At 42.9% G+C, this 17,979-nt stretch overlaps 1 protein-coding gene across 1 annotated transcript in view; it reads left to right on the top strand.

The window, feature by feature from the left end:
- The first annotated feature begins 114 nt into the window (after positions 1 to 114).
- The window catches only part of col6a3 (collagen, type VI, alpha 3), a 43,723-nt gene continuing 25,858 nt past the window's right edge, over positions 115 to 17,979 (top strand). Inside the window, 18 exon segments of the mRNA XM_042427334.1 lie at positions 115 to 190; positions 295 to 888; positions 1,009 to 1,614; positions 2,097 to 2,678; positions 3,265 to 4,575; positions 4,981 to 5,581; positions 7,987 to 8,579; positions 8,822 to 9,421; positions 9,693 to 10,286; positions 10,521 to 11,120; positions 11,392 to 11,985; positions 12,220 to 12,819; positions 13,090 to 13,683; positions 13,918 to 14,517; positions 14,788 to 15,381; positions 15,616 to 16,215; positions 16,484 to 17,077; positions 17,312 to 17,911. Of these exon segments, the coding sequence (XP_042283268.1) occupies positions 115 to 190; positions 295 to 888; positions 1,009 to 1,614; positions 2,097 to 2,678; positions 3,265 to 4,575; positions 4,981 to 5,581; positions 7,987 to 8,579; positions 8,822 to 9,421; positions 9,693 to 10,286; positions 10,521 to 11,120; positions 11,392 to 11,985; positions 12,220 to 12,819; positions 13,090 to 13,683; positions 13,918 to 14,517; positions 14,788 to 15,381; positions 15,616 to 16,215; positions 16,484 to 17,077; positions 17,312 to 17,911 (10,933 nt within the window).

Below are 17,979 nucleotides of genomic sequence, written 5' to 3'. Positions count from 1 at the left end.
GGTGTTTTGACCTTCACAGTCAGTTCTGGGCAAGCAGATGATAAATTACTGAGAACAGTTGCCTTTGTGCCAGATTTGGCTCACCATGACATAAGCTTCGCTAATTTACCAGCAATGGCTGAACAAATCATGCCAAAGTTGATAACAGTGGTTGGCGATGTGACAGATGCGACATTCCCAGATGAACCAGGTGAGTTTTGTATTTCTCATTTGCTATTTAAGAAATAAATGTGATGTCAAACTATCAAACTGTAAAGAAAAGTTTCCCTGGTAACAGTCTTTTTTTTCCTTCAGCCATTGTTCCTGGAGTTGAAAGGGATGTTGCCTTCCTCATTGATGGCACAGACAGTGTTCGAGCGGATTTTGCCTACATCCGGGATTTTATCATTAAAGTAATTGAACCACTTGATATTGGGATTGACAAGGTTCGAGTTTCAGTGGTTCAACACAGTGAGAGGCCAACTCCAAATTTCTACCTTAACACTTATCAAACCAAAGATGACGTGATAAGAGCTGTCAATGGAATGACACTGTCTGGTGGACGTAGTCTAAACACTGGATCTGCTCTGAGATTCATGAAGGACACTATCTTGTCTGAAAGGCATGGTAGCCGGGCTGCACAAAATGTCCCTCAGTTTTTGATCGTTTTGATTGGAGGCAGATCCAGGGATAACGTGAAGGAACCTGCTGGTGCCCTGAAGACAGGAGGAGTCGTACCATTTGGTGTTGGTGTCAAGGATGCAGACCTAAAGCAGATTGAGGCCATTTCACACAACCCTTCCTTTGCCTTCACTGTGAAGGAATTCAGTGAGCTTAGCACCGTACCACAAAGGCTCAATAACTATGTGAGCCTTCAAAGGGACCAGCTAGACAACGTCCTACGGCAAGGTAAGCAAAATCTCTTTAGTTATTGGTGTGTTAAACCTGCTGTAAGAAAAATAACACTTCTACTGATGTTTTGGTGCTTTATCAGAATAACTGAATTTTATTTGTTGTGTTGTGTCGTAGTACAAAACGATGCTGTAAAAAGAGATATTGTGTTCCTACTGGATGGCTCTGATAACACAAGAAATGGATTCCCAGAGATAAAACTCTTTGTTAAGAGCATAGTGGAGAGTCTCTCTGTCAGTGAGAGTCAAGACAGAGTGTCTGTGGTTCAGTTTGCTGATAAAACTGATGTCAACTTTTATCTGAATTCTCACAAGACAAAGAATGACATTATGAATGCCATAGATAATTTAAGGCACAAAGGTGGCAGGCGCCTTAATATCGGGGGAGCTCTCCAGTTTGTGAGGCACAGTGTCTTCACTTCCTCTACTGGTAGTAGAAGACTAGAAGGTGTGCCCCAGATTTTAATTCTTCTAAGTAGCAAACCGTCCACTGATAATGTGAAAGGCCCAGCTTTTGCTCTTAAAGAGCATGAAATTGTGTCAGTGGGGGTTGGAGTTGGAGATGCCAATCCTTCAGACTTGGAAGTGATTGCCTTCAAACCTGGTTTCACATACAAGGTTACTGATTTCTCCAAGTTGCCCTCAATACAATCACAACTTGTTGCTACATTGAACATAAACAAAGATGCTGAGGGGACCATGACTGGAATCTCTGATTTAATAGGTAAGAATACTACACTGAATATATACGTATGTTATTTTTCTTCAGAATAACACATTTACTTTCTAGAATGCTTTTTGAAATTAACATATTCCTATAATCTGATTGATGATAAGATGATAAGTGATTCTGAATTGTTTTCATTTTGCATGATATGTATGATTACAATCACTAGACAATCTACTCAACTGTTCTGCATTTCTTAGTCTTTCAAGAACGTAGCTCTCTTTCAGACTTTTTTCCACTTGTCAACTTTGATGTTACTTTGAAGATGAGTCGCGAAATTATCTCATACATCTTTTTGATAAAAAAGATGGTTCTTGAAGTTATTCTTTCAGAGCAATAGCTCATCTTTCATACCATGCTCAGTTTTTCTCTCTGAGCTTCTAACTTCTCATGCTGATAAATATGCATGAGCATAGAAAAGTCCTAAGCCGGCAGTCCGTGAATTCTCTTACTATCCATGTATCACCTTGTTGACACAGGGAACAATAAGAGGGATATAGTGTTTCTCCTTGATGGGTCAGATGACTCCAGAAATGGTCTACCAGCTATTCGAGAGTTCATCAGAAGAATGGCAGAAGAGCTGGAGATTGATGAAGATAAGGTTCGAGTGGCTGTCGTACAGTATAGTAATGACACCACAGTTTACTTCAACCTGAAAACTCATAGATCCAAAAGAGCTATCATATATGCTGTAAGAAGTCTACGCCATAAAGGAGGAAGACCGCGGAACACTGGAGCTGCATTACGGTTTGTGCGAGATCATGTTTTCACCTCTACATCTGGAAGCAGACGCCTGGAGGGAGTCCCTCAGATTCTGTTTTTACTGACTGGAGGCAAATCCAATGATGATGTTTCAGGACCTGCATCTGACCTAAAACAAATTGGTGTTCTATCTTTTGCCATTGGAATGAAAAATGCCAAACAGGAGGAGCTTCAGAAAATTGCGTTCTCCTCCAGATTTTTTTTCAACCTGCCCATCTTTGGTGAACTTTTGTCCATTCAGCCGGAGATAGCGGCATTTGTCCAGGCGGAAATACAAATTGAGCCTCCTACTGTTGTGGGTAAGAAGTGCCAGTGATTCATAATTAAGAATCAAATTGACTCACTGCTTATGTTTTTGGACATTTGCGCTTTCATAGTTTGAATGCAATGAAACTGCATCATCCTCTGAGGGATGTCAGTTGATCAGTTTCATGTTCCTCAAACTGTCTTCACTAGCTAGAGAAAACTTCTGGTTATGCTGTCTCTTGTTTGGCTCTCATCCTTCTTCTTCTTGTACCCTGGAGAGTCTTTTCTTGACAGCCTCAAATCAGAGATCTGTCTATACTTAAGCTCTTCCTTGAGCCAATGATAATCACATCATTGACTGAATATTTAGAGTTGAAGAATACTGAAATCTTTTTTCAGCTTTCTCCCTCTTTCATTTTTGAAAGAGGAATACGCTCCTTATATTGTACTTCTCTCCAAGGTTTTCAATAATTTCATCTATCATTTTTCTTAAATGTTCTAGCTTAAATGTTCTATAGTCATAAATTGTGAGTTTCTATGGCTTTACCAACTATGTAATGTGTAATGATTGCACCACAATAGATTTCAGCTTGTATTGTATATCTGATTCTTAAACACAGTTTTCCTATTCTTTTCTAGTTGAATTAGAGTCCCCTCAAAGAGACATAGTGTTTCTGTTGGATGGGTCAGATGACACACAGAGTGGCTTCCCAGCAATCAAAGGTTTTATCCAAAAAGTGGTAGAAACACTCAGTGTTGGTGAGAACAAAGACCGTGTCTCTGTGGTCCAATATAGCAGAGATCCACAAACACATTTCAGTTTGAACACCTACACCGAAAAACAAGATGTTCTTGATGCTGTCCAGCAGTTGAACCATAAAGGGGGCAGACCTCTCAACACTGGGGCAGCTCTTGACTATGTGAGGAATACTGCTTTAGCTGATTCCTCTGGGAGTCGGCATCAAGAAGGTGTCCCTCAGATATTGATTCTGTTGAGTGGGGGAAGATCTGAAGATGATGTTGCAAGTGCTGCTGCAGCTCTAAAACAGAGCAAAGTTGTTCCATTCTGTATAGGTACAAAGAATGCAGACATACTTGAGCTCCAGATGATTTCACATATCCCTTCCTATGCTTTCTTTGTGCCTCGGTTTGATGATATTGGGAGCATCCATCAACAACTTGTATCATTTGTGAAAAGGGTGCCTCGTCAGCCAAGACTAAAACCACAGAATGTATTAGGTAAGATATCTATCAATCAATCTGTCAATGAATCTATCTATCTATCCACTTTTCATAATTGGATTACCTCATGTGTAACTCTGATTACCATGCTTGTGTCTGTCAAAGCTTCTGCAGATAAAACTGAATCCATTCAACATGATATTGTGTTTTTACTGGATTCCTCTGATGACATGCAAAATGAATTTGAAGCAATGCGTGGCTTTGTTGAGAGAATGGTGGAGAAACTTGATGTGGATGAGAACAAAGATCGTGTGTCAGTGGTGCAGTACAGCAGAGCACCTTCTGTTGTTTTTTTTCTGAACACATACAAAACACAGCAGAATATTGCTGACACTGTGCGAAGTCTGAAGCATAAAGGTGGCAGACCCCTCAATACTGGTGCAGCCCTCCAATACATCAAGGATAATGTTTTGACAGCCTCTTCTGGAAGTAGGCACCAACAGCATGTCCCTCAGATTTTGGTTCTCTTCACTGGTGGACGGTCCAGTGATGATGTCAGAAATGCTGTAGAAAACTTGAAAGAAATCGGTGTGGTGGTATTTGTGGTGGGAACAAAGAATGCAGATACCCTTGAGATTCAGTCTATTTCACAGGAAGCCAGTCATGCTTTCTTTGCAGCAGACTTCAGTGACCTTTCAGGCATTGAACAACAAATATTTTCTGCCATCAAGAAGGGTAAAACTCCTGCTATCAAACCAGCATCATACGGTAAGACTGTTATGACTCGACTTTACACTGTGTGCACAACTTCAAGCATTATCTGATTAATGTAAACCAGAAGTTATTCACTGTAATGAAGGGTCAATGATGGACAGTAGGAAATTAGTGCTCCCTTGTGGGTAGTGGATCCACTGGCCCCCAGATCATGGATACATTGGATTTTTCAAAACTCTAACCAGAAGTAAGAAGTTGATCTAGTTAAGAAAGGAGTCCGTTAAGAAAAAAGCTCCCCTCCGCTGTTCTAGGGGTGGAGATTGCATCAACCAAAATGTTTCACCTAAACAGCGGAGCAAGTTGTGCACATGGGGTCATTTAACATTTGTAGGAATAAAACACTTTTCGTCACAAATTTCATCATCAACCAATTTTTTTTATATACCTGTGTGATTACAGATACCAACGGGAGAGACGTTGTTTTTTTGCTTGATGGTACTGATGATTCTCAACAAAGATTTCCAGCTATTAAAGACTTTGTGCTGAGAGTAGTGGCGGACCTAAACATTGATGAAAACAAAGATCGCGTGGCTGTGGTCCAGTACAGCAACACGGCACAGGTTAATTTTAACTTGAGTCGTTACTCAACAGAGGATGATGTTCTTGATGCAGTAAGAGGTCTAAGTCACAATGGAGGTTATCCACACAATATTGGAGCAGCTCTCCAGTATTTGAGGGACAATGTATTTACTTCTGGCTCAGGCAGTAGACTCCTTGAGGGAGTTCCACAAATTCTAATTCTACTGAGTGGTGGAAGATCTGCAGATGACATAAGAACCCCTGTCAGAATGCTGAATGAGATTGGTGTAATCTCAATTGCCATTGGAACAACTGATGCTGACACCTTGGAACTCCAAACAATATCTCACAAACCCAATTATGCGCTCTCTATCGCTAATTATGAGGAGCTTCCTACTGCTAAGCAGGATGTGTTGTCACTGTTAGGAGAGGCTTCCCACCATGTAGAGCAAACTGCTCCAACAAAGGGTTTTGGTAAGATGTCCCGTGTTGTATTGTTTATACATTTCTTGCTAAAAACATTTAGTAAAGAGAATAGGACTGGGCTGACTGAATTACAGGGGACTGTCACTGTTGCCAATTACCTGTTACCTGCTAAGAATAACATTGCCTTTGTTTCTACATTTTTGTCTTTATTGCAGATTCAAAGAAAAATGATGTAGTATTTCTTATTGATGGATCATATGACTCACGAAACAGCTTTGACAAAATACGCAGCTTTGTGGAAAAAATTGTTGAACGTTTGAATCTAGAAGAGAACAGAGACCAAGTGGCTGTTGTTCAATACAGCCGTGATGCCACAGTCAATTTCTACTTGAATTCCTATTCATCTAAGAATGATGTGCTCAATTCCATTAGAACAATGAGGCATAAGTTTGGAAGACCCCTCAACATTGGTAAAGCACTGGAGTTTGTCAGAGACAATGTCTTTGCTGCTTCAGTTGGAGGAAGACGTGCAGAATTGGTTGCTCAATATCTGTATATTTTTAGTGGTGGCAGATCAGGAGATGATGTAAGAGGTCCAGCACAGTCACTCAAAGAAAATGGAATAAAGACTTTTAGTATTGGAACAAAGAATGCTGATACTTTGGAAATGCAAACCATCTCTTTTACACCAGCGTATTATTTTCATGTCACAAACTTTAACAATCTACAAAGCATACATCCATCTGTGGAAGCCACATTGAGGGGTGCTCAAGAAACAATGGAATATACAACAGTTATTGGTAAGATGTAGAAAACAAATTTGCATAACAACTTTTTTAGACATCTCCTAAATGGACATCTCTGAAGATCCAAATCTGTTGTTGTTCAGAAAAGCTGTATGTTTATATACCATAGATTTATCAAAAAACATTTCCATTTACAAATCCATTACAAGATGTTGGTTTTGTAAAATGTTTGTTTGTATCCATTTCAGACACTTCCACAATTACAAAATTAGAACTCCAGAGTGCTGATATTGTTTTTCTCCTCGATGGATCTGATGATATGCGAGCAAATGAAAAACAAATCCTGGATTTTGTCAGAGAGTTTGTCAAGCAAATAGAAATTGGGCCAAGCAAAGTGCAAGTTGCTTTGATACAGTACAGCACAGATCCCACTACAGATTTCCTCCTGAACAAATATTCACTGAAAGACGATGTCTTGAATCATTTGAGCAATGTAAAACTGAAAGGAGGGTTCGCTGTGAACACTGGTGTAGCCTTGGATTATGTGAAGAACAATGTATTCACTGCTTCATCTGGAAGCAGAGCCCACCAGGGAGTCCCACAGATACTGATTTTCTTAAGTGGGAGAAAGTCAGAAGATGATGTCTCAGGTCCAGTGGACAGACTGAGAGATGCTGGAATTGTCCTTTTCAGTGTTGGAGTGAATAATGCAGATAGGTTGGAGATGCAGCAAATAGCACATAGACCTGGAGCGGAATATTTTATCAAGGACATATCTGACTTTACTCTTGTGAGACAACAGTTGCTCTCAGTCATTGCTTCTCACAAAGGCACTGTCAGCCCTGGTGTAGGTGAGTGAAATTAAGTGTTAATTTACTTGCATTTTTTAACAAATAGATCTAAATATATTAACTAACTGCAAACTATGCATTTTAGTTAAATCAACAGTAATCAGATTGTTCTGTTTAACTGTAAATTAACACAGTTTACATGATTGTGGGCTTTTCTAGGTTCAAGCTCCAAAACGAACAGAGATATTGTCTTTCTTATTGATGGATCTGATGATGTCAGGAGTAAATTCAATGCTATACGTGAATTTGTTGCAAAAGTGGTTGACAGCTTTGACCTGGACCAAGGGAAAGATCAAGTAGCTGTTGTACAGTACAGCAACAATGCTGAACTCAATTTCAATCTGAATACTTACAACACAAAAGATGATGTTCTTAAGCAAATCACAAGCCTCAAACCAAAAGGCGGAAGGCCTCAGTATATTGGAGCAGCACTGCAGTTTGTAAGGGATAATGTCTTTGTTTCAAATGCTGGAGGTCGACATCACGAAGGTGCCAAGCAAATACTTGTTATACTGGCTGGTGGAAGATCAAGAGATTCTCCCCGCGGCCCAGCAAATATGCTTAAGGCTGCAGGGGTTGTCACATTTGCAATTGGTTCAAGAATGTCCAATCCAGCTGAGATGCAGGTCATTTCCTCTGACCCAAATTATGCTTACTCAGTCCCTGACTTTGTAAATCTTCTTCGTATTCAACAAAGTTTGATGACCCATCTTAATCAAATGAAAACTGAGGAGGAAACTAAAGCAGGTAAGAACCTAGATTATTTGAATGATCATGTAAATAAATCATCATGAACATTAATTTATTCATGATGATTGTGACTAACATAAAAAATTATATCGATTTTTGTTAACAGAGCAAAGTGATGAAAAAGGAAGAGATATAGTATTTCTCTTGGATGGATCTGATAATACCAGAAGTGGATTCACAGCCATTCAAGATTTCCTGTACAAAGTAATAGAAAGACTTGATATTGGACCAAATAAAGACAGAGTTGCTGTGATTCAGTTTAGCAATGTGGCGCTTGCCAATTTCTTTTTGAATTCATTCTTGAGGAAGGAAGATGTCCTTAGAGCTGTCAGGAGGCTCTCACACAAAGGTGGAAGACCTCTCAAAACGGGGGCAGCTCTACAATATGTTAAAGAAAATGTATTCACAGCTGCCTCAGGGAGCAGATATACTGCAAATGTTCCACAAATTCTTGTTGTTTTAATTAGTGATCCATCAAGTGACAATGTGGATTTAGCTGCTGCTGCTTTAAAAGAAAGCAATGTCACAATATTAACTATTGCAACAAAGAATTCAGACCAAAGGGAAATGGAAAAGATATCACATGGTCCGAGTTACTCTATAGACCTTTCTGAAATAACTGATCTTCCAAATATACAAGAGCAAGTTATTGCTGCAATTACAGAAGACAATTTGAAAAATGACATTTCGAAAACAGGAGGAATCGGTAAGATAATTTCATAGATATTGTATACTGCATGATTAACTTTATACTCAAGTAAAAAGATTTTTCTAATTAATGGTAAAGAGACCACTTGCAACTTTTCAACATTAACCTATACCTACCATCACCATAAGATATGATTTGTGTCTATTAAGATGATTTCAGGCAGCGAGCAGTTGTCGACTTTCACAGGGGAAAGGTTTGACACATGAAACTAAATATGTCTCAAATTTTGTGTTCCCTAGTGGACAGAAAGGCACCAGGAAGGGATATTGTGTTCTTGTTGGATGGATCTGATGGCACTAGAACTGGATTCCCAGCTATGCGAGACTTTGTCCAAAGAGTAGTAGAGAAACTCAGTGTTGATGACAACAAGGACCGTGTCTCAGTGGTTCAGTACAGCAGAGATCCAGCTGTCCAGTTCTATCTGAACACGTACGCCACAAAGGGCGAGGTCCTTGACACTGTTAAAGGTTTGAGGCACAAAGGCGGAAGACCCCTCAACACTGGAGCAGCTCTCCAGTATGTGAGGGATAATGTCTTCACAGCCTCTGCAGGAAGCAGGCACCTGGAAGGAGTTCCACAGGTGCTGATATTGTTAAGTGGTGGAAGGTCTTTTGACAGTGTTGATGAACCAGCTTCTGCTCTCAAACAGCTGGGAGTCTTGACCTTTGCAATAGGAACCAGGAGCTCTGATAGCAAAGAACTGCAGAAGATATCCTATGACCCCAGTTATGCTCTATCTGTGTCTGAATTCACTGACCTTCCCAGTGTCCAACAACAACTTCAGTCTTCCGTGGAGGCTGTGGTTGTTGACGTCACCCCAGAGTCACCAACTGTACCTGGTATGTTGACAAAAGAAAAGCCTCTTGCTGGCTTGAGGGACTAACTGACTTTTTTTTTAACTAGAATGAGGAAAGAAAGACATGAAGTGTGATACTTCTTTAGCTCCATGTGTGCATTTAAAGAAAGGTGGTGTTGCGCTTTTGAAGTCTTTAAAATTAAAGAAGGCAGTGCTAGGCGCTTTCAAAAAAACATGCCCACCACTTGATGATTAGGCCATGAGTGTACTTTTTGCAGAGGTTTTTATTGTTTGTCTTCCTGTCTTTTTCTCAGTTGACACTGCCAAAAAGGATATCGTATTCCTTCTGGATGGTTCCGATGGCACAAGGAATGGCTTCCCTGCCATGCGTGATTTTGTTGAGAGAGTGGTGGAGAAACTCAATGTGGGACAAAACAAAGACCGTGTCTCTGTGGTTCAGTACAGCAGAGATGCAGAGGTCCATTTCTATCTGAACACGTACACCACCAGAGAGGATATTGTGGATTCGGTCAGAGGGCTGAAACACAAAGGAGGCAGACCCCTCAACACCGGGGCAGCCCTCCAGTACGTCAGGGACAACGTCTTTACAAACTCCTCCGGGAGTAGGCGCCTGCAAGGTGTTCCACAGATGTTGATCCTGCTAAATGGTGGAAGTTCTTTTGACAATGTAGATGCCCCAGCCTCTGCTCTCAAACAGCAGGGCATCTTTGCTATTAGCATTGGAACAAGGAAGTCCGACAGCGGAGAGCTGCAGAAGATATCACATGACCCTAGTTACGCTCTATCTGTGTCTGACTTCACTGACCTGCCCAGTGTCCAAGAACAGCTCTCCTCTGTAATGAGCACAGTGCTAGTGAGGGCCACACTCATGACACCAACAGTAACTGGTAAGAAAGTGACCCATTTTTCCATCTCAAGATCATGGTGGGACGCAAACTGAAGTGTAATAAAGTGTACTTTTACTGAGTTTGAGTCAGCCAGTGCCACTTAGGAAAAAATCATTTGTGCCAGCATTACTAGAGTAAATTGTAAAGGTTGAGGTCAGCTGTCATCATCTGACTTTAACACAGGAAAGGTTTGACACATGAAACTAAATATGTCTCAAATTTTGTGTTCTCCAGTGGACAGAAAGGCACCAGGGAGGGATGTTGTGTTCTTGTTGGATGGATCTGATGGTACTAGAACTGGATTCCCAGCTATGCGAGACTTTGTCCAAAGAGTAGTGGAGAAACTCAGTGTTGATGACAACAAGGACCGTGTCTCAGTGGTTCAGTACAGCAGAGATCCAGCTGTCCATTTCTATCTGAACACGTACACCACGAAGGGTCAGGTCCTTGACACTGTTAAACGTTTGAGACACAAAGGCGGAAGACCCCTCAACACTGGAGAAGCTCTCCAGTATGTGAAGGATAATGTCTTCACGGCCTCTGCCGGAAGCAGGCGCCTGGAAGGAGTTCCACAGGTGCTGATATTGTTAAGTGGTGGAAGGTCTTTTGACAGTGTTGATGAACCAGCTTCTGCTCTCAAACAGCTGGGAGTCTTGACATTTGCAATTGGAACCAGGAGCTCTGATAGCAAAGAATTGCAGAAGATATCCTACGACCCAAGTTATGCTCTATCTGTGTCTGAATTCACTGACCTTCCCAATGTCGTACAACAACTTCAGTCTTCCGTGGACGCTGTGGTTGTTGACGTCACCCCAGAGTCACCAACTGTACCTGGTATGTTAACAAAAGCACATCCTCTTGCTGGCTTGAAGGGCTATCTGACTTTTTTTTAACGAGAATGAAGGAAAGAAAGACATGAAGTGTGATACTTGTTTAGCTCCATGTGTGCATTTAAAGGAAGGTGGGGACGTGCTTTCCAAGTCTTTAAAAATGAAGTAGACAGTGCTAGGTGCTTTCAAAAAAACACGCCCACCAATTGATGATCAGGCCACGAGCATACTTTTTGCAGAGGTTTTTATTGTTTGTCTTCCTTTCTTTTTCTCAGTTGACACTGCCAAAAAGGATATTGTATTCCTTCTGGATGGTTCCGATGGCACAAGGAATGGCTTCCCTGCCATGCGTGATTTTGTTGAGAGAGTGGTGGAGAAACTCAATGTGGGACAAAACAAAGACCGTGTCTCTGTGGTCCAGTACAGCAGAGATGCAGAGGTCCATTTCTATCTGAACACGTACACCACAAGAGAGAATATTGTGGAGTCGGTCAGAGGGCTGAAACACAAAGGAGGCAGACCCCTCAACACCGGGGCAGCCCTCCAGTACGTCAGGGACAACGTCTTTACAAACTCCTCCGGGAGTAGGCGCCTGCAAGGTGTTCCACAGATGTTGATCCTGCTAAATGGTGGAAGTTCTTTTGACAATGTAGATGCCCCAGCCTCTGCTCTCAAACAGCAGGGCATCTTTGCCATTGGCATTGGAACAAGGAACTCTGACAGTAGAGAGCTGCAGAAGATATCATATGACCCTAGTTACGCTCTATCAGTGTCTGACTTCACTGACCTCCCCAGTGTCCAAGAACAGCTCTCCTCTGTAATGAGCACAGTGCTAGTGAGGGCCATGCCCATGACACCAACAGTAACTGGTAAGAAAGTGACCCATTTTTCCATCTAAAGATCATGGTGGGACGCAAACTGAAGTGTAATAAACTGTATTTTTACTGAGTTTGAGTCAGCCAGTGCCACTTAGGAAAAAATCATTTGTGCCAGCATTAATAGAATAAATTGTAAAGGTTGAGGTCAGCTTTCATCATCTGACTTTGACACAGGAAAGGTTTGACACATGAAACCAAATATGTCTCAAATTTTGTGTTCTCTAGTGGACAGAAAGGCACCAGGAAGGGATGTTGTGTTCTTGTTGGATGGATCTGATGGTACTAGAACTGGATTCCCAGCTATGCGAGACTTTGTCCAAAGAGTAGTAGAGAAACTCAGTGTCGATGACAACAAGGACCGTGTCTCAGTGGTTCAGTACAGCAGAGATCCAGCTGTCCATTTCTATCTGAACACATACACCACGAAGGGTCAGGTCCTTGACACTGTCAAACGCTTGAGACACAAAGGCGGAAGACCCCTCAACACTGGAGAAGCTCTCCAGTATGTGAGGGATAATGTCTTCACGGCCTCTGCCGGAAGCAGGCGCCTGGAAGGAGTCCCACAGGTGCTGATATTGTTAAGTGGTGGAAGGTCTTTTGACAGTGTTGATGAACCAGCTTCTGCTCTCAAACAGCTGGGAGTCTTGACATTTGCAGTCGGAACCAGGAGCTCTGATAGCAAAGAATTGCAGAAGATATCCTACGACCCCAGTTATGCTCTATCTGTGTCTGAATTCACTGACCTTCCCAATGTCGTAGAACAACTTCAGTCTTCCGTGGAGGCTGTGGTTGTTGAAGTCACCCAAGAGTCACCAACTGTACCTGGTATGTTGACAAAAGAAAAGCCTCTTGCTGGCTTGAGGGACTAACTGATTTTTTTTTAACTAGAATGAGGAAAGAAAGTCATGAAGTGTGATACTTCTTTAGCTCCATGTGTGCATTTAAAGAAAGGTGGTGGTGTGCTTTTGAAGTCTTTAAAATTAAAGAAGGCAGTGCTAGGCGCTTTCAAGAAAACATGCCCACCACTTGATGATAAGGCCACGAGCGTACTTTTTACAGAGGTTTTTATTGTTTGTCTTCCTTTCTTTTTCTCAGTTGACACTGCCAAAAAGGATATCGTATTCCTTCTGGATGGTTCCGATGGCACAAGGAATGGCTTCCCTGCCATGCGTGATTTTGTTGAGAGAGTGGTGGAGAAACTCAATGTGGGACAAAACAAAGACCGTGTCTCTGTGGTTCAGTACAGCAGAGATGCAGAGGTCCATTTCTATCTGAACACGTACACCACAAGAGAGGATATTGTGGATTCGGTCAGAGGGCTGAAACACAGAGGAGGTAGACCCCTCAACACCGGGGCAGCCCTCCAGTACGTCAGGGACAACGTCTTTACAAACTCCTCCGGGAGTAGGCGCCTGCAAGGTGTTCCACAGATGTTGATCCTGTTAAATGGTGGAAGTTCTTTTGACAATGTAGATGCCCCAGCCTCTGCTCTCAAACAGCAGGGCATCTTTGCTATTGGCATTGGAACAAGAAACTCTGACAGTGGAGAGCTGCAGAAGATATCACATGACCCTAGTTACGCTCTATCAGTGTCTGACTTCACTGACCTCCCCAGTGTCCAAGAACAGCTCTCCTCTGTAATGAGCACAGTGCTAGTGAGGGCCATGCCCATGACACCAACAGTAACTGGTAAGAAAGTGACCCATTTTTCCATCTCAAGATCATGGTGGGACGCAAACTGAAGTGTAATAAAGTGTACTTTTACTGAGTTTGAGTCAGCCAGTGCCACTTAGGAAAAAATCATTTGTGCCAGCATTACTAGAGTAAATTGTAAAGGTTGAGGTCAGCTGTCATCATCTGACTTTCACGCAGGAAAGGTTTGACACATGAAACTAAATATGTCTCAAATTTTGTGTTCTCCAGTGGACAGAAAGGCACCAGGAAGGGATGTTGTGTTCTTGTTGGATGGATCTGATGGTACTAGAACTGGATTCCCAGCTATGCGAGACTTTGTCCAAAGAGTAGTGGAGAAACTCAGTGTTGATGACAACAAGGACCATGTCTCAGTGGTTCAGTACAGTAGAGATCCAGATGTCCAGTTCTATCTGAACACGTACACCACAAAGAGCGAGGTCCTTGACACTATTAAAGGTTTGAGGCACAAAGGCGGAAGACCCCTCAACACTGGAGCAGCTCTCCAGTACGTGAGGGATAATGTCTTCACGGCCTCTGCAGGAAGCAGGCGCCTGGAAGGAGTCCCACAGGTGCTGATATTGTTAAGTGGTGGAAGGTCTTTTGACAGTGTTGATGAACCAGCTTCTGCTCTCAAACAGCTGGGAGTCTTGACCTTTGCAATCGGAACCAGGAGCTCTGATAGCAAAGAACTGCAGAAGATATCCTACGACCCCAGTTATGCTCTATCTGTGTCTGAATTCACTGACCTTCCCAGTGTCCAACAACAACTTCAGTCTTCCGTGGAAGCTGTGGTTGTTGACGTCACCCCAGAGTCACCAACTGTACCTGGTATGTTAAGAAAAGCACATCCTCTTGCTGGCTTGAAGGGCTATCTAACTTTTTTTAACTAGAAGGAATGAAAGAAAGTCATGAAGTGTGATACTTGTTTAGCTCCATGTGTGCATTTAAAGAAAGGTGGCGGTGTGCTTTCCAAGTCTTTAAAATTGAAGTAGGCAGTGCTAGGCGCTTTCAACAAAACACGCCCACCAATTGATGATCAGGCCACGAGCGTACTTTTTGCAGAGGTTTTTATTGTTTGTCTTCCTGTCTTTTTCTCAGTTGACACTGCCAAAAAGGATATTGTATTCCTTCTGGATGGTTCCAATGGCACAAGGAATGGCTTCCCTGCCATGCTTGATTTTGTTGAGAGAGTGGTGGAGAAACTCAATGTGGGACAAAACAAAGACCGTGTCTCTGTGGTCCAGTACAGCAGAGATGCAGAGGTCCATTTCTATCTGAACACATACACCACAAGAGAGGATATTGTGGATTCGGTCAGAGGGCTGAAACACAGAGGAGGCAGACCCCTCAACACCGGGGCAGCCCTCCAGTACGTCAGGGACAACGTCTTTACAAACTCCTCCGGGAGTAGGCGCCTGCAAGGTGTTCCACAGATGCTGATCTTACTAAATGGTGGAAGTTCTTTTGACAATGTAGATGCCCCAGCCTCTGCTCTCAAACAGCAGGGCATCTTTGCCATTGGCATTGGAACAAGAAACTCTGACAGTGGAGAGCTGCAGAAGATATCATATGACCCTAGTTACGCTCTATCAGTGTCTGACTTCACTGACCTCCCCAGTGTCCAAGAACAGCTCTCCTCTGTAATGAGCACAGTGCTAGTGAGGGCCACGCCCATGACACCAACAGTAACTGGTAAGAAAGTGACCCATTTTTCCATCTCAAGATCATGGTGGGACGCAAACTGAAGTGTAATAAAGTGTACTTTTACTGAGTTTGAGTCAGCCAGTGCCACTTAGGAGAAAATCATTTGTGCCAGCATTAATAGAGTAAATTGTAAAGGTTGAGGTCAGCTTTCATCATCTGACTTTCACACGGGAAAGGTTTGACACATGAAACTAAATATGTCTCAAATTTTGTGTTCCCTAGTGGACAGAAAGGCACCAGGAAGGGATGTTGTGTTCTTGTTGGATGGATCTGATAGTACTAGAACTGGATTCCCAGCTATGCGAGACTTTGTCCAAAGAGTAGTAGAGACACTCAGTGTGGATGACAACAAGGACCGTGTCTCAGTGGTTCAGTACAGTAGAGATCCAGATGTCCAGTTCTATCTGAACACGTACACCACAAAGAGCGAGGTCCTTGACACTATTAAAGGTTTGAGGCACAAAGGCGGAAGACCCCTCAACACTGGAGCAGCTCTCCAGTTCGTGAGGGATAATGTCTTCACGGCCTCTGCCGGAAGCAGGCGCCTGGAAGGAGTCCCACAGGTGCTGATATTGTTAAGTGGTGGAAGGTCTTTTGACAGTGTTGATGAACCAGCTTCTGCTCTCAAACAGCTGGGAGTCTTGACCTTTGCAATCGGAACCAGGAGCTCTGATAGCAAAGAACTGCAGAAGATATCCTACGACCCCAGTTATGCTCTATCTGTGTCTGAATTCACTGACCTTCCCAGTGTCCAACAACAACTTCAGTTTTCCGTGGAAGCTGTGGTTGTTGACGTCACCCCAGAGTCACCAACTGTACCTGGTATGTTAACAAAAGCACATCCTCTTGCTGGCTTGAAGGGCTATCTGACTTTTTAACTAGAAGGAAGGAAAGAAAGTCATGAAGTGTGATACTTGTTTAGCTCCATGTGTGCATTTAAAGAAAGGTGGCGGTGTGCTTTCCAAGTCTTTAAAATTGAAGTAGGCAGTGCTAGGCGCTTTCAAAAAAACACGCCCACCAATTGATGATCAGACCACGAGCGTACTTTTTGCAGAGGTTTTTATTGTTTGTCTTCCTGTCTTTTTCTCAGTTGACACTGCCAAAAAGGATATCGTATTCCTTCTGGATGGTTCCGATGGCACAAGGAATGGCTTCCCTGCCATGCGTGATTTTGTTGAGAGAGTGGTGGAGAAACTCAATGTGGGACAAAACAAAGACCGTGTCTCTGTGGTCCAGTACAGCAGAGATGCAGAGGTCCATTTCTATCTGAACACATACACCACCAGAGAGGATATTGTGGATTCGGTCAGAGGGCTGAAACACAGAGGAGGCAGACCCCTCAACACCGGGGCAGCCCTCCAGTACGTCAGGGACAACGTCTTTACAAACTCCTCCGGGAGTAGGCGCCTGCAAGGTGTTCCACAGATGTTGATCCTGCTAAATGGTGGAAGTTCTTTTGACAATGTAGATGCCCCAGCCTCTGCTCTCAAACAGCAGGGCATCTTTGCCATTGGCATTGGAACAAGGAACTCTGACAGTGGAGAGCTGCAGAAGATATCATATGACCCTAGTTACGCTCTATCAGTGTCTGACTTCACTGACCTCCCCAGTGTCCAAGAACAGCTCTCCTCTGTAATGAGCACAGTGCTAGTGAGGGCCACGCCCATGACACCAACAGTAACTGGTAAGAAAGTGACCCATTTTTCCATCTCAAGATCATGGTGGGATACAAACTGAAGTGTAATAAAGTGTACTTTTACTGAGTTTGAGTCAGCCAGTGCCACTTAGGAGAAAATCATTTGTGCCAGCATTAATAGAGTAAATTGTAAAGGTTGAGGTCAGCTTTCATCATCTGACTTTCACACGGGAAAGGTTTGACACATGAAACTAAATATGTCTCAAATTTTGTGTTCCCTAGTGGACAGAAAGGCACCAGGAAGGGATGTTGTGTTCTTGTTGGATGGATCTGATGGTACTAGAACTGGATTCCGTGCTGTGCGAGACTTTGTCCAAAGAGTAGTAGAGACACTCAGTGTGGATGACAACAAGGACCGTGTCTCAGTGGTTCAGTACAGCAGAGATCCAGCTGTCCAGTTCTATCTGAACACGTACAGCACAAAGGGCGAGGTCCTTGACACTGTTAAAGGTTTGAGGCACAAAGGCGGAAGACCCCTCAACACTGGAGCAGCTCTCCAGTTCGTGAGGGATAATGTCTTCACGGCCTCTGCCGGAAGCAGGCGCCTGGAAGGAGTCCCACAGGTGCTGATATTGTTAAGTGGTGGAAGGTCTTTTGACAGTGTTGATGAACCAGCTTCTGCTCTCAAACAGCTGGGAGTCTTGACCTTTGCAATCGGAACCAGGAGCTCTGATAGCAAAGAACTGCAGAAGATATCCTATAACCCCAGTTATGCTCTATCTGTGTCTGAATTCACTGACCTTCCCAGTGTCCAACAACAACTTCAGTCTTCCGTGGAAGCTGTGGTTGTTGACATCACCCTAGAGTCACCAACTGTACCTGGTATGTTAACAAACGCACATCCTCTTGCTGGCTTGAAGGGTTATCTGACTTTTTTTAACTAGAAGGAA

This window comes from Thunnus maccoyii, chromosome 11 (assembly GCF_910596095.1).
Source record: "Thunnus maccoyii chromosome 11, fThuMac1.1, whole genome shotgun sequence".
Lineage (NCBI taxonomy): Eukaryota > Metazoa > Chordata > Actinopteri > Scombriformes > Scombridae > Thunnus > Thunnus maccoyii.
The sequence above is the reverse complement of the archived record's forward strand: the minus strand, read 5'-3'. Positions and strand labels throughout refer to the sequence as shown.